The 25072-nt window shown below is 45.4% G+C and overlaps 1 protein-coding gene across 1 annotated transcript in view; it reads left to right on the top strand.

Annotated features, from left to right (window-relative positions):
• DYSF (dysferlin) overlaps positions 1–25072 on the top strand; it is a 384808-nt gene that overhangs the window by 74120 nt on the left and 285616 nt on the right. The window contains exons 14-16 of the mRNA XM_069745121.1: positions 7983–8026; positions 13876–13958; positions 18948–18983. Of these exons, the coding sequence (XP_069601222.1) occupies positions 7983–8026; positions 13876–13958; positions 18948–18983 (163 nt within the window). The remainder of the gene's footprint in view (positions 1–7982; positions 8027–13875; positions 13959–18947; positions 18984–25072) is intronic.

Below are 25072 nucleotides of genomic sequence, written 5' to 3' on the forward strand. Positions count from 1 at the left end.
GCACAGCGCTGGAGGACGGACGGCTGTAGGTAAGTATCTAGTGTTTGTTTTTTTTTACTTTTAGCATGGTAACCAGGGTAAACATCGGGTTACTAAGCGCGGCCCTGCGCTTAGTTACCCGATGTTTACCCTGGTTACCGGCATCGTTGGTCGCTGGAGAGCGGTCTGTGTGACAGCTCTCCAGCGACCAAACAGCGACGCTGCAGCGATCCGGATCGTTGTCGGTATCGCTGCAGCGTCGCTTAATGTGAAGGGGCCTTTATGGAGGGAGTTGAAGTTCTGAGTTACCAAGCGACAGCCTCAAAATCTTAAGGATTTAAAAATTGATCTGCAAAGAGGAGTGGAGCAAAATCCCTCCTGACATGTGCGCAAACCTCATCATCAGCTACAGGAAACGTCTGACTGCTGGGCTTGCCAACAAGGGTATTACCACCAAGTATTAAGTCTTGTTTGCCAGATATACTTATTTCTCACTGCAAAATGCAAATAAATTTATATAATTTACAAAATGTGATTTTCTGGATTTTATTTCTGATATTCTATCTCTCAATGTTAAAATTAACCGACCCTTAAAATTATAGACTGTTCATGTCTTTGTCAGTCGGCAAACTTACAAAATCAGCAAGGGATCAAATACTTATTTCCCCCACTGTAGATGGCCCAGCTGGAGTGCCCCATAGATGTCACAGCTGAAGTGCCCCATAGCTATCACAGCTGGAGTGCCCCATAGCTATCACAGCTGGAGTGCCCCATAGCTGTCACAGCTGGAGTGCCCCATAGCTGTCACAGCTGGAGTGCCCCATAGATGTCACAGCTGGAGTGCCCCATAGCTATCACAGCTAGAGTGCCCCATAGATATCACAGCTGGAGTGCCCCATAGATATCACAGCTGGAGTGCCCCATAGATATCACAGCTGGAGTGCCCCATGGATATCACAGCTGGAGTGCCCCATAGATGTCACAGCTGGAGTGCCCCATAGCTGTCACAGCTGGAGTGCCCCATAGATGTCACAGCTGGAGTGCCCCATAGCTATCACAGCTGGAGTGCCCCATAGCTATCACAGCTGGAGTGCCCCATAGCTATCACAGCTGGAGTGCCCCATAGCTATCACAGCTGGAGTGCCCCATAGATGTCACAGCTGGAGTGCCCCATGGATATCACAGCTGGAGTGCCCCATAGATATCACAGCTGGAGTGCCCCATAGATGTCACAGCTGGAGTGCCCCATAGATATCACAGCTGGAGTGCCCCATGGCTATCACAGCTGGAGTGCCCCATAGCTATCACAGCTGGAGTGCCCCATAGCTATCACAGCTGGAGTGCCCCATAGATATCACAGCTGGAGTGCCCCATAGATATCACAGCTGGAGTGCCCCATAGATGTCACAGCTGGAGTGCCCCATAGATGTCACAGCTGGAGTGCCCCATATCTGTCACAGCTGGAGTGCCCCATAGCTGTCACAGCTGGAGTGCCCCATAGCTATCACGGCTGGAGTGCCCCATAGATGTCACAGCTGGAGTGCCCCATAGCTATCACGGCTGGAGTGCCCCATAGATGTCACAGCTGCAGTGCCCCATAGCTGTCACAGCTGGAGTGCCCCATAGCTATCACAGCTGGAGTGCCCCATAGATATCACGGCTGCAGTGCCCCATAGCTGTCACAGCTGGAGTGCCCCATAGCTATCACAGCTGGAGTGCCCCATAGATATCACGGCTGGAGTGCCCCATAGATGTCACAGCTGCAGTGCCCCATAGCTGTCACAGCTGGAGTGCCCCATAGCTATCACAGCTGGAGTGCCCCATAGATATCACGGCTGGAGTGCCCCATAGATGTCACAGCTGGAGTGCCCCATAGATATCACAGCTGGAGTGCCCCATAGATGTCACAGCTGGAGTGCCCCATAGATGTCACAGCTGCAGTGCCCCATAGATGTCACAGCTGCAGTGCCCTATAGCTATCACAGCTGGAGTGCCCCATAGATATCACGGCTGCAGTGCCCCATAGCTGTCACAGCTGGAGTGCCCCATAGCTATCACAGCTGGAGTGCCCCATAGATATCACGGCTGGAGTGCCCCATAGATGTCACAGCTGCAGTGCCCCATAGCTGTCACAGCTGGAGTGCCCCATAGCTATCACAGCTGGAGTGCCCCATAGATATCACGGCTGGAGTGCCCCATAGATGTCACAGCTGGAGTGCCCCATAGATATCACAGCTGGAGTGCCCCATAGATGTCACAGCTGGAGTGCCCCATAGATGTCACAGCTGCAGTGCCCCATAGATGTCACAGCTGGAGTGCCCCATAGCTATCACGGCTGGAGTGCCCCATAGATATCACGGCTGGAGTGCCCCATAACATAGTAACATAGTTAGTAAGGCCGAAAAAAGACATTTGTCCATCCAGTTCAGCCTATATTCCATCATAATAAATCCCCAGATCTACGTCCTTCTACAGAACCTAATAATTGTATGATACAATATTGTTCTGCTCCAGGAAGACATCCAGGCCTCTCTTGAACCCCTCGACTGAGTTCGCCATCACCACCTCCTCAGGCAAGCAATTCCAGATTCTCACTGCCCTAACAGTAAAGAATCCTCTTCTATGTTGGTGGAAAAACCTTGTCTCCTCCAGACGCAAAGAATGCCCCCTTGTGCCCGTCACCTTCCTTGGTATAAACAGATCCTCAGCGAGATATTTGTATTGTCCCCTTATATACTTATACATGGTTATTAGATCGCCCCTCAGTCGTCTTTTTTCTAGACTAAATAATCCTAATTTCGCTAATCTATCTGGGTATTGTAGTTCTCCCATCCCCTTTATTAATTTTGTTGCCCTCCTTTGTACTCTCTCTAGTTCCATTATATCCTTCCTGAGCACCGGTGCCCAAAACTGGACACAGTACTCCATGTGCGGTCTAACTAGGGATTTGTACAGAGGCAGTATAATGCTCTCATCATGTGTATCCAGACCTCTTTTAATGCACCCCATGATCCTGTTTGCCTTGGCAGCTGCTGCCTGGCACTGGCTGCTCCAGGTAAGTTTATCATTAACTAGGATCCCCAAGTCCTTCTCCCTGTCAGATTTACCCAGTGGTTTCCTGTTCAGTGTGTAATGGTGATATTGATTCCCTCTTCCCATGTGTATAACCTTACATTTATCATTGTTAAACCTCATCTGCCACCTTTCAGCCCAAGTTTCCAACTTATCCAGATCCATCTGTAGCAGAATACTGTCTTCTCTTGTATTAACTGCTTTACATAGTTTTGTATCATCTGCAAATATCGATATTTTACTGTGTAAACCTTCTACCAGATCATTAATGAATATGTTGAAGAGAACAGGTCCCAATACTGACCCCTGCGGTACCCCACTGGTCACAGCGACCCAGTTAGAGACTATACCATTTATAACCACCCTCTGCTTTCTATCACTAAGCCAGTTACTAACCCATTTACACACATTTTCCCCCAGACCAAGCATTCTCATTTTGTGTACCAACCTCTTGTGCGGCACGGTATCAAACGCTTTGGAAAAATCGAGATATACCACGTCCAATGACTCACCGTGGTCCAGTCTATAGCTTACCTCTTCATAAAAACTGATTAGATTGGTTTGACAGGAGCGATTTCTCATAAACCCGTGCTGATATGGAGTTAAACAGTTATTCTCATTGAGATAATCCAGAATAACATCCCTCAGAAACCCTTCAAATATTTTACCAACAATAGAGGTTAGACTTACTGGCCTATAATTTCCAGGTTCACTTTTAGAGCCCTTTTTGAATATTGGCACCACATTTGCTATGCGCCAGTCCTGCGGAACAGACCCTGTCGCTATAGAGTCCCTAAAAATAAGAAATAATGGTTTATCTATTACATTACTTAGTTCTCTTAGTACTCGTGGGTGTATGCCATCCGGACCCGGAGATTTATCTATTTTAATCTTATTTAGCCGGTTTCGCACCTCTTCTTGGGTTAGATTGGTGACCCTTAATATAGGGTTTTCATTGTTTCTTGGGATTTCACCTAGCATTTCATTTTCCACCGTGAATACCGTGGAGAAGAAGGTGTTTAATATGTTAGCTTTTTCCTCGTCATCTACAACCATTCTTTCCTCACTATTTTTTAAGGGGCCTACATTTTCAGTTTTTATTATTTTACTATTGATATAGTTGAAGAACAGTTTGGGATTAGTTTTACTCTCCTTAGCAATGTGCTTCTCTGTTTCCTTTTTGGCAGCTTTAATTAGTTTTTTAGATAAAGTATTTTTCTCCCTATAGTTTTTTAGAGCTTCAATGGTGCCATCCTGCTTTAGTAGTGCAAATGCTTTCTTTTTACTGTTAATTGCCTGTCTTACTTCTTTGTTTAGCCACATTGGGTTTTTCCTATTTCTAGTCCTTTTATTCCCACAAGGTATAAACCGCTTACACTGCCTATTTAGGATGTTCTTAAACATTTCCCATTTATTATCTGTAAATAGATCCCATAGATGTCACAGCTGGAGTGCCCCATAGATATCACAGCTGGAGTGCCCCATAGATGTCACAGCTGGAGTGCCCCATAGATGTCACAGCTGGAGTGCCCCATAGATGTCACAGCTGGAGTGCCCCATAGATATCACGGCTGGAGTGCCCCACGGCTATCACGGCTGGAGTGCCCCACGGCTATCACGGCTGGAGTGCCCCACGGCTATCACGGCTGGAGTGCCCCATGGCTATCACAGCTGGAGTGCCCCATAGCTGTCACGGCTGGAGTGCCCCATAGATGTCACAGCTGGAGTGCCCCATAGCTATCACAGCTGGAGTGCCCCATAGATATCACGGCTGGAGTGCCCCATAGATGTCACAGCTGGAGTGCCCCATAGATGTCACAGCTGGAGTGCCCCATAGATGTCACAGCTGGAGTGCCCCATAGATGTCACAGCTGGAGTGCCCCATAGATGTCACAGCTGGAGTGCCCCATAGATGTCACAGCTGGAGTGCCCCATAGATGTCACAGCTGGAGTGCCCCATAGATGTCACAGCTGGAGTGCCCCATAGATGTCACAGCTGGAGTGCCCCATAGATGTCACAGCTGGAGTGCCCCATAGATGTCACAGCTGGAGTGCCCCATAGATGTCACAGCTGGAGTGCCCCATAGATGTCACAGCTGGAGTGCCCCATAGCTGTCACAGCTGGAGTGCCCCATGGCTATCACAGCTGGAGTGCCCCATAGATGTCACAGCTGGAGTGCCCCATGGCTATCACAGCTGGAGTGCCCCATAGATATCACAGCTGGAGTGCCCCATAGATGTCACGGCTGGAGTGCCCCATAGATGTCACAGCTGGAGTGCCCCATAGATGTCACAGCTGGAGTGCCCCATAGGTGTCACAGCTGGAGTGCCCCATAGATGTCACAGCTGGAGTGCCCCATAGATGTCACAGCTGGAGTGCCCCATAGGTGTCACAGCTGGAGTGCCCCATAGATGTCACAGCTGGAGTGCCCCATAGATGTCACAGCTGGAGTGCCCCATAGGTGTCACAGCTGGAGTGCCCCATAGATGTCACAGCTGGAGTGCCCCATAGCTGTCACAGCTGGAGTGCCCCATAGCTGTCACAGCTGGAGTGCCCCATGGCTATCACAGCTGGAGTGCCCCATAGATGTCACAGCTGGAGTGCCCCATAGATGTCACAGCTGGAGTGCCCCATAGATGTCACAGCTGGAGTGCCCCATAGATGTCACAGCTGGAGTGCCCCATAGGTGTCACAGCTGGAGTGCCCCATAGATGTCACAGCTGGAGTGCCCCATAGCTGTCACAGCTGGAGTGCCCCATAGCTGTCACAGCTGGAGTGCCCCATGGCTATCACAGCTGGAGTGCCCCATAGATGTCACAGCTGGAGTGCCCCATAGATGTCACAGCTGGAGTGCCCCATAGATGTCACAGCTGGAGTGCCCCATAGATGTCACAGCTGGAGTGCCCCATAGATGTCACAGCTGGAGTGCCCCATAGGTGTCACAGCTGGAGTGCCCCATAGATGTCACAGCTGGAGTGCCCCATAGCTGTCACAGCTGGAGTGCCCCATAGCTGTCACAGCTGGAGTGCCCCATGGCTATCACAGCTGGAGTGCCCCATGGCTATCACAGCTGGAGTGCCCCATGGCTATCACAGCTGGAGTGCCCCATAGATGTCACAGCTGGAGTGCCCCATAGATATCACAGCTGGAGTGCCCCATGGCTATCACAGCTGGAGTGCCCCATAGATGTCACAGCTGGAGTGCCCCATAGCTGTCACAGCTGGAGTGCCCCATGGCTATCACAGCTGGAGTGCCCCATGGCTATCACAGCTGGAGTGCCCCATAGATGTCACAGCTGGAGTGCCCCATAGATGTCACAGCTGGAGTGCCCCATAGATATCACAGCTGGAGTGCCCCATAGATGTCACAGCTGGAGTGCCCCATAGATATCACAGCTGGAGTGCCCCATGGCTATCACAGCTGGAGTGCCCCATAGATGTCACAGCTGGAGTGCCCCATAGCTGTCACAGCTGGAGTGCCCCATGGCTATCACAGCTGGAGTGCCCCATGGCTATCACAGCTGGAGTGCCCCATAGATGTCACAGCTGGAGTGCCCCATAGATATCACAGCTGGAGTGCCCCATAGATATCACAGCTGGAGTGCCCCATAGATGTCACAGCTGGAGTGCCCCATAGATATCACAGCTGGAGTGCCCCATGGCTATCACAGCTGGAGTGCCCCATAGATGTCACAGCTGGAGTGCCCCATAGCTGTCACAGCTGGAGTGCCCCATAGATATCACAGCTGGAGTGCCCCATAGCTATCACAGCTGGAGTGCCCCATAGATATCACAGCTGGAGTGCCCCATGGCTATCACAGCTGGAGTGCCCCATAGATGTCACAGCTGGAGTGCCCCATAGATGTCACAGCTGGAGTGCCCCATAGATGTCACAGCTGGAGTGCCCCATAGATGTCACAGCTGGAGTGCCCCATAGATGTCACAGCTGGAGTGCCCCATAGCTGTCACAGCTGGAGTGCCCCATGGCTATCACAGCTGGAGTGCCCCATGGCTATCACAGCTGGAGTGCCCCATAGATGTCACAGCTGGAGTGCCCCATAGATATCACAGCTGGAGTGCCCCATAGATATCACAGCTGGAGTGCCCCATAGATGTCACAGCTGGAGTGCCCCATAGATATCACAGCTGGAGTGCCCCATGGCTATCACAGCTGGAGTGCCCCATAGATGTCACAGCTGGAGTGCCCCATAGATGTCACAGCTGGAGTGCCCCATAGATGTCACAGCTGGAGTGCCCCATAGATGTCACAGCTGGAGTGCCCCATAGATGTCACAGCTGGAGTGCCCCATAGATGGAGCAGCAGTAGAATCCTAATCAAAGTCCCAGATCCATTGTCACCTTCAAGTCGTAGATAAATAATTGTCCCTATAAAAAGTCCCAAACAGAGCACACGCTAATAAACCCCCAGACTCAGAAATATCTAAGTCAATGTGTTCCCATAATATCCTTTCCATTGTGCAATGTCATCGCCAGAGAACCTTTTAATTAACCATTTAGGGTGCCTAGATCCATTCCGCAGCGCCAACACAACCAGAGTGCTCCATAGCCTCACTGTAATGTGCCAGCTCTCAGTCGGCGGCCGCTCCTCTCCCCTGTGCAAATACTGGAGCAGTTTTTGGTGGAGAACCTTGAGGAGCTGTGGTGCCTCTGCTGACATGTGTGGAGGAGAGAATCCACTGAAGTCCCCTTGGTACTCTGTAGTCCCCTTCCTACCACTAGACTGCAGACCGATAAGCCGCCATATCTAGAGTCTCCCAAACCGCTGATAGATTGAGTCCGAGTTGTGAGATCCATAATCAGATCTCAGCTGTAATCTGATTGGTTGACAGTGGTAACACCCCCGCTTATCCCTGCCAGTGCATGCCCCCGCTGTACCCGCTGATTGTCACTGTTTGATGTTTCCATTCTAGTTCCCGTCCATGTGCGAGAAGATGAGGATCCGGCTGACAGATTGGTGAGTGCTGGACCACAAGATTACACCCGGCATTTTAGAGCGCGAGATTCTGCTCCAAAACTCTGCACAAATCTCCAGGAACTTTAGAGAAGTCTTTTAACTTGCACTTTTGCAATGTTTTTCTTTTACAACTTTTTTTGCCTTCATTAACGCCTATTGTCAGTCCGTAATTTATGGAAGGTGATAGTATAGTCGCCTTTTCGGGGCCAAGAAGCTTCTCGACTTGTAAAAGTTTACTCCGTTCTGGATTCTCTACCATTCATGATGTGACATGGATCAGAAAGTGCCAACATTGCCCCTTACGTACTTTGTCAGGCTCCCCGCTTGTGCATTGCTGAATGTTTTCACCAGCAGATGAAAAAAAAATTGCATTTGTAGAATAGGAATTTTCTCTGCTTTTTAAATGCAAAATGAATCAATTTCCCAAGTGGTCTTTATTATAACTTGTCTTTGGTTTGGCTGTTGTAGCGTCTGTATCTCTTTCACATAGCTGGTTATTCTGCTGCTTTTGGTTGTTGTAGAGTCTGTATCTCTTTCACATAGCTGGTTATTCTGCTGCTTTTGGCTGTTGTAGCGTCTGTATCTCTTTCACATAGCTGGTTATTCTGCTGCTTTTGGCTGTTGTAGAGTCTGTATCTCTTTCACATAGCTGGTTATTCTGCTGCTTTTGGCTGTTGTAGAGTCTGTATCTCTTTCACATAGCTGGCTATTCTGCTGCTTTTGACTGTTGTAGAGTCTGTATCTCTTTCACATAGCTGGTTATTCTGCTGCTTTTGGCTGTTGTAGAGTCTGTATCTCTTTCACATAGCTGGTTATTCTGCTGCTTTTGACTGTTGTAGAGTCTGTATCTCTTTCACATAGCTGGTTATTCTGCTGCTTTTGACTGTTGTAGAGTCTGTATCTCTTTCACATAGCTGGTTATTCTGCTGCTTTTGACTGTTGTAGCGTCTGTATCTCTTTCACATAGCTGGTTATTCTGCTGCTTTTGACTGTTGTAGAGTCTGTATCTATTTCACATAGCTGGTTATTCTGCTGCTTTTGGCTGTTGTAGAGTCTGTATCTCTTTCACATAGCTGGTTATTCTGCTGCTTTTGGCTGTTGTAGCGTCTGTATCTCTTTCACATAGCTGGTTATTCTGCTGCTTTTGGCTGTTGTAGCATCTGTATCTCTTTCACATAGCTGGTTATTCTGCTGCTTTTAGCTGTTGTAGCGTCTGTATCTCTTTCACATAGCTGGTTATTCTGCTGCTTTTGGCTGTTGTAGAGTCTGTATCTATTTCACATAGCTGGTTATTCTGCTGCTTTTGACTGTTGTAGAGTCTGTATCTATTTCACATAGCTGGTTATTCTGCTGCTTTTGACTGTTGTAGAGTCTGTATCTCTTTCACATAGCTGGTTATTCTGCTGCTTTTGGCTGTTGTAGCGTCTGTATCTCTTTCACATAGCTGGCTATTCTGCTGCTTTTGGCTGTTGTAGAGTCTGTATCTCTTTCACATAGCTGGTTATTCTGCTGCTTTTGACTGTTGTAGCGTCTGTATCTCTTTCACATAGCTGGTTATTCTGCTGCTTTTGGTTGTTGTAGAGTCTGTATCTCTTTCACATAGCTGGTTATTCTGCTGCTTTTGGCTGTTGTAGAGTCTGTATCTCTTTCACATAGCTGGTTATTCTGCTGCTTTTGGCTGTTGTAGAGTCTGTATCTCTTTCACATAGCTGGTTATTCTGCTACTTTTGGCTGTTGCAGAGTCTGTATCTCTTTCACATAGCTGGTTATTCTGCTGCTTTTGGTTGTTGTAGAGTCTGTATCTCTTTCACATAGCTGGTTATTCTGCTGCTTTTGACTGCTGTAGAGTCTGTATCTCTTTGACATGGCTGGTTATTCTGCTGCTTTTGACTGTTGTAGAGTCTGTATCTCTTTCACATAGCTGGTTATTCTGCTGCTTTTGGCTGTTGTAGAGTCTGTATCTCTTTCACATAGCTGGTTATTCTGCTGCTTTTGGCTGTTGTAGCGTCTGTATCTCTTTCACATAGCTGGTTATTCTGCTGCTTTTGACTGTTGTAGCGTCTGTATCTCTTTCACATAGCTGGTTATTCTGCTGCTTTTGACTGTTGTAGCGTCTGTATCTCTTTCACATAGCTGGTTATTCTGCTGCTTTTGACTGTTGTAGAGTCTGTATCTCTTTCACATAGCTGGTTATTCTGCTGCTTTTGGCTGTTGTAGCGTCTGTATCTCTTTCACATAGCTGGTTATTCTGCTGCTTTTGGCTGTTGTAGAGTCTGTATCTCTTTCACATAGCTGGTTATTCTGCTGCTTTTGGTTGTTGTAGAGTCTGTATCTCTTTCACATAGCTGGTTATTCTGCTGCTTTTGACTGCTGTAGAGTCTGTATCTCTTTGACATGGCTGGTTATTCTGCTGCTTTTGACTGTTGTAGAGTCTGTATCTCTTTCACATAGCTGGTTATTCTGCTGCTTTTGGCTGTTGTAGAGTCTGTATCTCTTTCACATAGCTGGTTATTCTGCTGCTTTTGGCTGTTGTAGCGTCTGTATCTCTTTCACATAGCTGGTTATTCTGCTGCTTTTGACTGTTGTAGCGTCTGTATCTCTTTCACATAGCTGGTTATTCTGCTGCTTTTGGCTGTTGTAGAGTCTGTATCTCTTTCACATAGCTGGTTATTCTGCTGCTTTTGGCTGTTGTAGCGTCTGTATCTCTTTCACATAGCTGGTTATTCTGCTGCTTTTGGCTGTTGTAGAGTCTGTATCTCTTTCACATAGCTGGTTATTCTGCTGCTTTTGGCTGTTGTAGAGTCTGTATCTCTTTCACATAGCTGGTTATTCTGCTGCTTTTGGCTGTTGTAGCGTCTGTATCTCTTTCACATAGCTGGTTATTCTGCTGCTTTTGGCTGTTGTAGCGTCTGTATCTCTTTCACATAGCTGGTTATTCTGCTGCTTTTGGCTGTTGTAGAGTCTGTATCTCTTTCACATAGTTGGTTATTCTGCTGCTTTTGGCTGTTGTAGAGTCTGTATCTCTTTCACATAGCTGGTTATTCTGCTGCTTTTGGCTGTTGTAGAGTCTGTATCTCTTTCACATAGTTGGTTATTCTGCTGCTTTTGGCTGTTGTAGCGTCTGTATCTCTTTCACATAGCTGGTTATTCTGCTGCTTTTGGCTGTTGTAGCGTCTGTATCTCTTTCACATAGCTGGTTATTCTGCTGCTTTTGGCTGTTGTAGAGTCTGTATCTCTTTCACATAGCTGGTTATTCTGCTACTTTTGGCTGTTGTAGAGTCTGTATCTCTTTCACATAGCTGGTTATTCTGCTGCTTTTGACTGTTGTAGAGTCTGTATCTCTTTCACATAGCTGGTTATTCTGCTGCTTTTGACTGTTGTAGAGTCTGTATGTCTTTCACATAGCTGGTTATTCTGCTGCTTTTGGCTGTTGTAGCGTCTGTATCTCTTTCACATAGCTGGTTATTCTGCTGCTTTTGACTGTTGTAGAGTCTGTATCTCTTTCACATAGCTGGTTATTCTGCTGCTTTTGGCTGTTGTAGCGTCTGTAGCTGTTGTAGCGTCTGTATCTCTTTCACATAGCTGGTTATTCTGCTGCTTTTGACTGTTGTAGAGTCTGTATCTCTTTCACATAGCTGGTTATTCTGCTGCTTTTGGCTGTTGTAGAGTCTGTATCTCTTTCACATAGCTGGTTATTCTGCTGCTTTTGGCTGTTGTAGCGTCTGTATCTCTTTCACATAGCTGGTTATTCTGCTGCTTTTGACTGTTATAGAGTCTGTATCTCTTTCACATAGCTGGTTATTCTGCTGCTTTTGGCTGTTGTAGAGTCTGTATCTATTTCACATAGCTGGTTATTCTGCTGCTTTTGACTGTTGTAGAGTATGTATCTCTTTCACATAGCTGGTTATTCTGCTGCTTTTGGCTGTTGTAGAGTCTGTATCTCTTTCACATAGCTGGTTATTCTGCTGCTTTTGACTGTTGTAGAGTCTGTATCTCTTTCACATAGCTGGTTTTTCTGCTGCTTTTGGCTGTTGTAGAGTCTGAATCTATTTCACATAGCTGGTTATTCTGCTGCTTTTGGCTGTTGTAGAGTCTGTATCTCTTTCACATAGCTGGTTATTCTGCTGCTTTTGGCTGTTGTAGCGTCTGTATCTCTTTCACATAGCTGGTTATTCTGCTGCTTTTGACTGTTGTAGAGTCTGTATCTCTTTCTCATAGCTGGTTATTCTGCTGCTTTTGGCTGTTGTAGCGTCTGTATCTCTTTCACATAGCTGGTTATTCTGCTGCTTTTGACTGTTGTAGAGTCTGTATCTCTTTCACATAGCTGGTTATTCTGCTGCTTTTGGCTGTTGTAGAGTCTGTATCTCTTTCACATAGCTGGTTATTCTGCTGCTTTTGACTGTTGTAGAGTCTGTATCTCTTTCACATAGCTGGTTATTCTGCTGCTTTTGGCTGTTGTAGAGTCTGTATCTATTTCACATAGCTGGTTATTCTGCTGCTTTTGGCTGTTGTAGAGTCTGTATCTCTTTCACATAGCTGGTTATTCTGCTGCTTTTGGCTGTTGTAGCGTCTGTATCTCTTTCACATAGCTGGTTATTCTGCTGCTTTTGACTGTTGTAGAGTCCGTATCTCTTTCACATAGCTGGTTATTCTGCTGCTTTTGGCTGTTGTAGAGTCTGTATCTCTTTCACATAGCTGGTTATTCTGCTGCTTTTGGCTGTTGTAGCGTCTGTATCTCTTTCACATAGCTGGTTATTCTGCTGCTTTTGACTGTTGTAGAGTCTGTATCTCTTTCACATAGCTGGTTATTCTGCTGCTTTTGGCTGTTGTAGAGTCTGTATCTCTTTCACATAGCTGGTTATTCTGCTGCTTTTGACTGTTGTAGAGTCTGTATCTCTTTCACATAGCTGGTTATTCTGCTGCTTTTGGCTGTTGTAGAGTCTGTATCTATTTCACATAGCTGGTTATTCTGCTGCTTTTGGCTGTTGTAGAGTCTGTATCTCTTTCACATAGCTGGTTATTCTGCTGCTTTTGGCTGTTGTAGCGTCTGTATCTCTTTCACATAGCTGGTTATTCTGCTGCTTTTGACTGTTGTAGAGTCTGTATCTCTTTCACATAGCTGGTTATTCTGCTGCTTTTGGCTGTTGTAGAGTCTGTATCTCTTTCACATAGCTGGTTATTCTGCTGCTTTTGGCTGTTGTAGCGTCTGTATCTCTTTCACATAGCTGGTTATTCTGCTGCTTTTGACTGTTGTAGAGTCTGTATCTCTTTCACATAGCTGGTTATTCTGCTGCTTTTGGCTGTTGTAGAGTCTGTATCTATTTCACATAGCTGGTTATTCTGCTGCTTTTGGCTGTTGTAGAGTCTGTATCTCTTTCACATAGCTGGTTATTCTGCTGCTTTTGACAAGCATCCAAAAAATACACTATTCCAGTGGGTGTCGACTTTCTTTGCCCATCGTTACTTAATAGTGTTATTAATATCAGCAGGGAGAGACGGCAGGATGTACTTAGAGGATCAGAGCATGGAAAGGGGAGAAAGCTTCTATGTGTTCAGGGAGGGAAGATCACATATGGTACTGTATCAAGAGAAGAAAAACAGCAATCTGCCTGGAGAGGAAAAACACAGACTATGTATAAGTGGTGTGCAAAGACAGCGGAGGAAATACAAAGTAGATTCTGAAGGGAAAAATCAAACCATCTATGGCAACATGATTACAACGTTCTATCCTGTGTGTTGTTTGGGGGGTCCCAGAACGTTCCCCTCCCCACAGCTGGGATTGAATCCCCCTGTTTTTCCTCTACCCCATACATTGTGGGGTCCTGATCTTTGTTCGTCTTCTCTTGCAGGGACCGGCTCACTCATAATGACATTATCGGCACCACATACCTGAGCATGTCCAAGATCTCAGCTCCTGGGGGGGATCTAGAAGGTAAGTGCTGCCTCCTCTTCCCGGCATGTTGGAGCCCACGACTCCCTGCATTACCTGCGCCACATACTGACCACATGGGGTCTTTTGGCCATTAGGATTCAATGAAGCGACTATGAAAATATCAACAACAATAAATAGCTGAGGGCATTTTCTAATGGTGATACCTGCATACTGACTGCCTCCATATAGGAAGCTGCGCATTTATCTTCATACCTGCTTACTGACTGCCTCCATATAGGAAGCTGCGCATTTATCTTCATACCTGCTTACTGACTGCCTCCATATAGGAAGCTGCGCATTTATCTTCATACCTGCTTACTGACTGCCTCCATATAGGAAGCTGCGCATTTATCTTCATACCTGCTTACTGACTGCCTCCATATAGGAAGCTGCGCATTTATCTTCATACCTGCTTACTGACTGCCTCCATATAGGAAGCTGCGCATTTATCTTCATACCTGCTTACTGACTGCCTCCATATAGGAAGCTGCGCATTTATCTTCATACCTGCTTACTGACTGCCTCCATATAGGAAGCTGCACATTTATCTTCATACCTGCGTACTGACTGCCTCCATATAGGAAGCTGCGCATTTATCTTCATACCTGCGTACTGACTGCCTCCATATAGGAAGCTGCGCATTTATCTTCATACCTGCATACTGACTGCCTCCATATAGGAAGCTGCACATTTATCTTCATACCTGCATACTGACTGCCTCCATATAGGAAGCTGCACATTTATCTTCATACCTGCATACTGACTGCCTCCATATAGGAAGCTGCACATTTATCTTCATACCTGCATACTGACTGCCTCCATATAGGAAGCTGCACATTTATCTTCATACCTGCGTACTGACTGCCTCCATATAGGAAGCTGCACATTTATCTTCATACCTGCTTACTGACTGCCTCCATATAGGAAGCTGCGCATTTATCTTCATACCTGCATACTGACTGCCTCCATATAGGAAGCTGCGCATTTATCTTCATACCTGCATACTGACTGCCTCCATATAGGAAGCTGCACATTTATCTTCATACCTGCATACTGACTGCCTCCATATAGGAAGCTGCACATTTATCTTCATACCTTCGTACTGACTGCCTCCATATAGGAAGCTGCACATTTATCTTCATACCTGCATACTGACTGCCTCCATATAGGAAGCTGCGCATTTATCTTCATACCTGCATACTGACTGCCTCCATATAGGAAGCTGCGCATTTATCTTCATACCTGCATACTGACTGCCTCCATATAGGAAGCTGTGCATTTATCTTCATACCTGCATACTGACTGCCTCCATATAGGAAGCTGCGCATTTATCTTCATACCTGCATACTGACTGCCTCCATATAGGAAGCTGCGCATTTATCTTCATACCTGCGTACTGACTGCCTCCATATAGGAAGCTGCACATTTATCTTCATACCTGCATACTGACTGCCTCCATATAGGAAGCTGCGCATTTATCTTCATACCTGCATACTGACTGCCTCCATATAGGAAGCTGCGCATTTATCTTCATACCTGCATACTGACTGCCTCCATATAGGAAGCTGCACATTTATCTTCATACCTGCATACTGACTGCCTCCATATAGGAAGCTGCACATTTATCTTCATACCTGCGTACTGACTGCCTCCATATAGGAAGCTGCACATTTATCTTCATACCTGCATACTGACTGCCTCCATATAGGAAGCTGCGCATTTATCTTCATACCTGCATACTGACTGCCTCCATATAGGAAGCTGCGCATTTATCTTCATACCTGCATACTGACTGCCTCCATATAGGAAGCTGCACATTTATCTTCATACCTGCATACTGACTGCCTCCATATAGGAAGCTGCACATTTATCTTCATACCTGCGTACTGACTGCCTCCATATAGGAAGCTGCACATTTATCTTCATACCTGCATACTGACTGCCTCCATATAGGAAGCTGCACATTTATCTTCATACCTGCATACTGACTGCCTCCATATAGGAAGCTGCACATTTATCTTCATACCTGCATACTGACTGCCTCCATATAGGAAGCTGCACATTTATCTTCATACCTGCATACTGACTGCCTCCATATAGGAAGCTGCACATTTATCTTCATACCTGCATACTGACTGCCTCCATATAGGAAGCTGCACATTTATCTTCATACCTGCGTACTGACTGCCTCCATATAGGAAGCTGCGCATTTATCTTCATACCTGCATACTGACTGCCTCCATATAGGAAGCTGCACATTTATCTTCATACCTGCATACTGACTGCCTCCATATAGGAAGCTGCACATTTATCTTCATACCTGCGTACTGACTGCCTCCATATAGGAAGCTGCACATTTATCTTCATACCTGCATACTGACTGCCTCCATATAGGAAGCTGCGCATTTATCTTCATACCTGCATACTGACTGCCTCCATATAGGAAGCTGCGCATTTATCTTCATACCTGCATACTGACTGCCTCCATATAGGAAGCTGTGCATTTATCTTCATACCTGCATACTGACTGCCTCCATATAGGAAGCTGCGCATTTATCTTCATACCTGCATACTGACTGCCTCCATATAGGAAGCTGCGCATTTATCTTCATACCTGCATACTGACTGCCTCCATATAGGAAGCTGCGCATTTATCTTTATACCTGCATACTGACTGCCTCCATATAGGAAGCTGCGCATTTATCTTCATACCTGCATACTGACTGCCTCCATATAGGAAGCTGTGCATTTATCTTCATACCTGCATACTGACTGCCTCCATATAGGAAGCTGCGCATTTATCTTCATACCTGCATACTGACTGCCTCCATACAGGAAGCTGCGCATTTATCTTCATACCTGCATACTGACTGCCTCCATATAGGAAGCTGTGCATTTATCTTCATACCTGCGTACTGACTGCCTCCATATAGGAAGCTGCGCATTTATCTTCATACCTGCATACTGACTGCCTCCATATAGGAAGCTGTGCATTTATCTTCATACCTGCATACTGACTGCCTCCATATAGGAAGCTGCGTATTTATCTTCATACCTGCATACTGACTGCCTCCATACAGGAAGCTGCGCATTTATCTTCATACCTGCATACTGACTGCCTCCATATAGGAAGCTGCACATTTATCTTCATACCTGCGTACTGACTGCCTCCATATAGGAAGCTGTGCATTCATCTTCATACCTGCATACTGACTGCCTCCATATAGGAAGCTGCGCATTTATCTTCATACCTGCATACTGACTGCCTCCATATAGGAAGCTGCGCATTTATCTTTATACCTGCATACTGACTGCCTCCATATAGGAAGCTGCGCATTTATCTTCATACCTGCATACTGACTGCCTCCATATAGGAAGCTGTGCATTTATCTTCATACCTGCATACTGACTGCCTCCATATAGGAAGCTGCGCATTTATCTTCATACCTGCATACTGACTGCCTCCATACAGGAAGCTGCGCATTTATCTTCATACCTGCATACTGACTGCCTCCATATAGGAAGCTGCACATTTATCTTCATACCTGCATACTGACTGCCTCCATATAGGAAGCTGCGCATTTATCTTCATACCTGCATACTGACTGCCTCCATATAGGAAGCTGCACATTTATCTTCATAGCGCCAGTTTTCTTGCATTGATCTCCAAATCCCCTTTATTACCATTATATGAGCTGCCAGCAGCCGCCACTAGAGGGAGCTCACTGCATACAGACTCAGGATAAGGAGCTAAGAGGTGCAGGACCCCAATTCCCCAAGGTCCCCAATAAGGACTGTATTTGGGGAAGGGGAAATCTCATATCTATGGGTCCAGAGAGCCGGCATGGGGATAAAAGCAGCAACTTGATCCCTAAGATAAAAGTTTAAATACATTGAAGTGACATTGATAGAGCATGCTGGGTATTCAGAGTGTTGTGAATTCGGAGCCTGTTGCGGAGGCCGGGCTTTTGCATGTTTTGCAGCTTGTTTGGAACCGCTATTCTCTGTGATTGTATGCATGCAGTACCACTTTCCACCACAGAGCAGCAGCTAATCTTTCTATAGAAAACCATACAATCGGTAATATATTGGCTATTTATGAACACATACCACCTGTCAGTGGCCATAAATATAATCATTTTTTTTTACTTGGTGAAAATGCCACTGTTTTCCTGAATCCGGCGTGGTTTTTCTTTTGTTCCTGCTGGATCCTGGTGAAAAATAAAAAAACAAAACTAAATAAAAGAAAAAATAACTCCCAACATTTTTTACATGCAGTACCACTTTCTACCACAATGCTTTCGTACTTTTTTTCCCATTGAAACCAATACAATAGCGCCACCAGCTGACTGATTACAAAATTAAATTTAGTAAAAGCCAAACTGTGTTAAAGTTGGAATCACATGTTCATTTTTGTGCATCTGTTTTTTTTTTTTTTTGGAGGAAACATTATGTAATATAAATGTTATCAGTATCGAGCAGCCTTACCTGACTCCTTGTTTAGAAAAGTCCATTAACGTTGGGCTCAGTCTGATCTCTACAATTTATGTGAATTTACACTAAAAAAAGTCATAAATACATTAATAACCCCCCCTACACACATCTAAATCCACTGCTTCCCTTCACATGTGAAGAAACTGCCGGCCTGCAGCCACCACCAGGGGGAGCTCAGCTAGTAGACTTTCTACATCCACCATTCCTGTGTACTGAGCTCCCCCTAGTGGTGGCTGCAAGAAAATGCTGCGGCTCTATGTTAGGAAGCCTTAGCTTAGAGCCGGTGGCCCTTCTCATCAGGGGCCCCATGTTGTGATTGGCTAATTATTTTGCCGTTTTTACGAGTAGTTGATTAACTCCTTCATGCATTGATCCAGTTCATCTGTTTGCATTGATTCTAATCCACCATGTAATATAACGGACTGATTACTAATCTCCATGCATGTTGCATCATGTACATCGTCTCTAACCAAGACCTGTTTCTTTGTGCTGCAGATGAGACCACGGGAAAGGCGTCCGCGGTTCCTAACTGTACGTCCTATGAGATGTTCTTTACATTCTGATCATTAATTCTCTTACCAATTACCGTATATCTTGTGTGACCGAAAGGATCGGCTTCAGTAGCGGGGGCTGTACGGTGGTCCCGGTGAACCCTCGCAGCTCCAGAGCTCCGCAGTTTACATTGGTTCTCAAGAATTTATTGGTTGTGATCAGGGATCTCCATTCATAGGTTTGGGGCATAACATAGAGCTGTCAATCTCACCAAAGCCCCGCCCACGCAGAGCTGCCCATCATTATACGTACTGGGTACAGCTCAACCAATAGTGATGGTCACTGGGACTAACGTCACAAGAATTTATTGGTTGTGATCAGGGGTTTGGGGCATAACACAAAGCTGCCAATCTCTCCAAAGCCCCGCCCACGCGGAGCTGCCTATCATTATACGCACTCGGTATGGCTCAACTAATAGTGATGGTCACCGGGACTAACATCACAAGAATTTATTGGTTGTGATCCGGGATCTCCATTCATAGGACTGAGGCATAACACAGAGCTGCCAATCTCACCAAAGCCCCGCCCACGCGAAGCTGCCCATCATTGTACGCAGTGGGTACAGCTCAACTAATAGTGATGGTCACCGGGACTAACATCACAAGAATGTATTGGTTGTGATCAGGGATCTCCATAGGACTGAGGCATAACACAGAGCTGCCAGTCTCACCAAAGCCCCGCCCACGCGGAGCTGGCCATCATTATACGCAGTGGGTACAGCTCAACTAATAGTGATGGTCACCGGGACTAACATCACAAGAATGTATTGGTTGTGATGAGGGATCTCCATAGGACTGAGGCATAACACAGAGCTGCCAGTCTCACCAAAGCCCCGCCCACGCGGAGCTGCCCATCATTATACGCAGTGGGTACAGCTCAACTAATAGTGATGGTCACCGGGACTAACATCACAAGAATTTATTGGTTGTGATCAGGGATCTCCATAGGACTGAGGCATAACACAGAGCTGCCAGTCTCACAAAAGCCCCGCCCACGCGGAGCTGCCCATCATTATACGCAGTGGGTACAGCTCAACTAATAGTGATGGTCACCGGGACTAACATCACAAGAATGTATTGGTTGTGATGAGGGATCTCCATAGGACTGAGGCATAACACAGAGCTGCCAGTCTCACCAAAGCCCCGCCCACGCGGAGCTGCCCATCATTATACGCAGTGGGTACAGCTCAACTAATAGTGATGGTCACCGGGACTAACATCACAAGAATTTATTGGTTGTGATCAGGGATCTCCATAGGACTGAGGCATAACACAGAGCTGCCAAACTCTGCAGCTAAATCAATATATTTTATGTAGGAAATTGATGAAAGCAGTAAAACAATATAATAATAATGTAATTAAAATAATATATATTTTTTTAATATTAATTCTAGGAATAATAATAAAAAGTTTAATATTTAGAGATGGAAAATGTATTCAAAATGTATTATTAATTTTTTTAAAATGTATTAAATGAAAAACTATACAAAAAAACGTAATTCCTATTGCGCCTGGACAATCGTTACAGGTAGCGTATGGCTTTAGGGTGCGGTTTACAGAGCAAAAGGAACAGAGCAATTAAATTTAAGTATTTAATCTGAAAAGTAGGCAGTGTTTATAAAAATATACAAAGATGTTACAAAATGGACTAAACAATAAAGTATAAAGGAATAGTAAAAGAAAAGTACTAAACCTGTGCCACGGAAATGTGGCAGATTTATTATAGAGGGAGGCCTGTACAGAACTATATATGGGGTCTGGAATGGGATGGGACAAGGCTCCCAAAAATGAACAGATCTCCAACTTTCAGGATATCTTCTCCCCTGGAGGTCCCAGGTGGGAGATAATAATGCCATATTTCCTTTTAGTAAATTTCCTTTTAGTAAACTTTCTCTCCGGTGACACCCCCACCCTTATCATGGGTGATTTCAACATCCCCATTGCCTCTCCCCTCTCCCCATCTGCTTCTCACCTTTTATCTCTATCCTCCTCTTTTGGCCTCTCGCAGCATACTAACTCTCCAACACATGAAGATGGAAACTCCCTTGACTTGGTCTTCTCCCGACTTTGCTCAGTGGATGATTTCACAAACTCCCCTCTCCCGCTCTCTGACCACAACCTTCTTTCATTCTCTATCAAGAACTGCCATCCTGCTCAGGTCACCCCCACTTTCCACACTTATAGAAACATACAGGCCATTAACACCCAGAAACTTATGAAGAACTTGCAGTCCTCATTGGCCCCAATCTCCTCCATCTCATGTCCTGATTCTGCTCTGAAGCATTACAATGAAACCCTGCAAAGTGCTCTGGATGAAGCTGCTCCTCCTATACAGAAAACAACTCGGCACAGACGGCTACAACCGTGGCACACGCTGCAAACACGTTTCCTGCAGCGGTGCTCCAGGTGCGCAGAACGTCTGTGGAGAAAATCTAATCTACCCGAAGATTTCATCCATTATAAGTTCATGCTAAAGACATACAATTCTGCCCTTCACCTCTCCAAACAAACCTACTTCAACACCCTCATCACCTCCCTGTCCAATAACCCTAAACGTCTCTTTGACACGTTCCAGTCCCTACTCAACCGAAGAGAGCAGGCCCCAACCACGGATCTCCGTGCTGACGATCTGGCCAATTACTTCAAAGAAAAAATTGACCACATTCGACAGGAAATCATCTCCCAATCTCTTCATACCATGCACTGTCCTCCCTCCCCCACTGCATCTAGTTCACTCTCTGACTTTGAAGCAGTTACAGAAGAAGAAGTAAGCAGGCTCCTTGCATCTTCTCGCCCGACCACTTGCACCAGTGACCCCATTCCGTCACATCTCCTCCAGTCCCTTTCCCCGGCTGTCACCTCTCACCTAACAAAAATATTCAACCTTTCCCTCACTTCCGGTATTTTTCCCTCCTCATTTAAGCATGCCATCATACATCCATTACTTAAAAAACCATCCCTCGATCAAAACTGTGCCGCTAATTATAGACCTGTCTCTAATCTTCCCTTCATCTCTAAACTCCTCGAACGCCTGGTCCACTCCCGTCTTACCCGCTATCTCTCAGATAACTCTCTTCTCGACCCTCTTCAATCTGGCTTCCGCTCTTTACACTCTACTGAAACTGCCCTCACTAAAGTCTCTAATGACCTACTAACAGCTAAATCTAATGGTCACTACTCCATGGTAATTCTCTTGGATCTCTCTGCAGCATTCGATACTGTGGATCATCAGCTCCTCCTCACTATGCTCCGCCCCATCGGCCTCAAGGACACCGTTCTCTCCTGGTTCTCCTCCTATCTCTCTGACCGATCCTTCACTGTATGTTTTGCTGGTTCCTCCTCCTCTCACCTTCCCCTTACTGTTGGGGTTCCTAAAGGATCAGTCCTAGGCCCCCTCCTTTTCCCGTTGTATACTGCCCCTATTGGACAAACAATCAGATTTGGTTTCCAGTACCATCTCTATGCTGACGACACCCAATTATACACCTCTTCTCCTGATATCACACCGACCTTTTTAGAAAACACCAGTGATTGTCTTACCACTGTCTCTAACATCATGTCCTCCCTCTATCTGAAACTAAACCTGTCAAAAACTGAACTCCTCGTGTTCTCTCCCTCTACTAACCTACCTTTGCCTGACATTGCCATCTCCGTGTGCGGTTCCACCATTACTCCAAAGCAACATGCCCGCTGCCTTGGGGTCATCCTTGATTCTGACCTTTCATTCACCTCCCACATCCGATCACTGGCTCGCTCTTCTTACCTGCATCTCAAAAACATTTCTAGAATTCGCCCTTTTCTTACTTTCGACTCTGCAAAAACTCTGACTGTTTCACTTATTTCTTCTCGTCTGGACTATTGTAACATAGTAACATAGTAACATAGTTAGTAAGGCCGAAAAAAGACATTTGTCCATCCAGTTCAGCCTATATTCCATCATAATAAATCCCCAGATCTACGTCCTTCTACAGAACCTAATAATTGTATGATACAATATTGTTCTGCTCCAGGAAGACATCCAGGCCTCTCTTGAACCCCTCGACTGAGTTCGCCATCACCACCTCCTCAGGCAAGCAATTCCAGATTCTCACTGCCCTAACAGTAAAGAATCCTCTTCTATGTTGGTGGAAAAACCTTCTCTCCTCCAGACGCAAAGAATGCCCCCTTGTGCCCGTCACCTTCCTTGGTATAAACAGATCCTCAGCGAGATATTTGTATTGTCCCCTTATATACTTATACATGGTTATTAGATCGCCCCTCAGTCGTCTTTTTTCTAGACTAAATAATCCTAATTTCGCTAATCTATCTGGGTATTGTAGTTCTCCCATCCCCTTTATTAATTTTGTTGCCCTCCTTTGTACTCTCTCTAGTTCCATTATATCCTTCCTGAGCACCGGTGACCAAAACTGGACACAGCACTCCATGTGCGGTCTAACTAGGGATTTGTACAGAGGCAGTGTAATGCTCTCATCATGTGTATCCAGACCTCTTTTAATGCACCCCATGATCCTGTTTGCCTTGGCAGCTGCTGCCTGGCACTGGCTGCTCCAGGTAAGTTTATCATTAACTAGGATCCCCAAGTCCTTCTCCCTGTCAGATTTACCCAGTGGTTTCCCGTTCAGTGTGTAATGGTGATATTGATTCCCTCTTCCCATGTGTATAACCTTACATTTATCATTGTTAAACCTCATCTGCCACCTTTCAGCCCAAGTTTCCAACTTATCCAGATCCATCTGTAGCAGAATACTATCTTCTCTTGTATTAACTGCTTTACATAGTTTTGTATCGTCTGCAAATATCGATATTTTACTGTGTAAACCTTCTACCAGATCATTAATGAATATGTTGAAGAGAACAGGTCCCAATACTGACCCCTGCGGTACCCCACTGGTCACAGCGACCCAGTTAGAGACTATACCATTTATAACCACCCTCTGCTTTCTATCACTAAGCCAGTTACTAACCCATTTACACACATGTTCCCCCAGACCAAGCATTCTCATTTTGTGTACCAACCTCTTGTGCGGCACGGTATCAAACGCTTTGGAAAAATCGAGATATACCACGTCCAATGACTCACCGTGGTCCAGTCTATAGCTTACCTCTTCATAAAAACTGATTAGATTGGTTTGACAGGAGCGATTTCTCATAAACCCATGCTGATATGGAGTTAAACAGTTATTCTCATTGAGATAATCCAGAATAACATCCCTCAGAAACCCTTCAAATATTTTACCAACAATAGAGGTTAGACTTACTGGCCTATAATTTCCAGGTTCACTTTTAGAGCCCTTTTTGAATATTGGCACCACATTTGCTATGCGCCAGTCCTGCGGAACAGACCCTGTCGCTATAGAGTCACTAAAAATAAGAAATAATGGTTTATCTATTACATTACTTAGTTCTCTTAGTACTCGTGGGTGTATGCCATCCGGACCCGGAGATTTATCTATTTTAATCTTATTTAGCCGGTTTCGCACCTCTTCTTGGGTTAGATTGGTGACCCTTAATATAGGGTTTTCATTGTTTCTTGGGATTTCACCTAGCATTTCATTTTCCACCGTGAATACCGTGGAGAAGAAGGTGTTTAATATGTTAGCTTTTTCCTCGTCATCTACAACCATTCTTTCCTCACTATTTTTTAAGGGGCCTACATTTTCAGTTTTTATTCTTTTACTATTGATATAGTTGAAGAACAGTTTGGGATTAGTTTTACTCTCCTTAGCAATGTGCTTCTCTGTTTCCTTTTTGGCAGCTTTAATTAGTTTTTTAGATAAAGTATTTTTCTCCCTATAGTTTTTTAGAGCTTCAATGGTGCCATCCTGCTTTAGTAGTGCAAATGCTTTCTTTTTACTGTTAATTGCCTGTCTTACTTCTTTGTTTAGCCACATTGGGTTTTTCCTATTTCTAGTCCTTTTATTCCCACAAGGTATAAACCGCTTACACTGCCTATTTAGGATGTTCTTAAACATTTCCCATTTATTATCTGTATTCTTATTTCTGAGGATATTGTCCCAGTCTACCAGATTAAGGGCATCTCTAAGCTGGTCAAACTTTGCCTTCCTAAAG

Source organism: Ranitomeya imitator, chromosome 1 (genome assembly GCF_032444005.1).
Source record: "Ranitomeya imitator isolate aRanImi1 chromosome 1, aRanImi1.pri, whole genome shotgun sequence".
Classification (NCBI taxonomy): domain Eukaryota; kingdom Metazoa; phylum Chordata; class Amphibia; order Anura; family Dendrobatidae; genus Ranitomeya; species Ranitomeya imitator.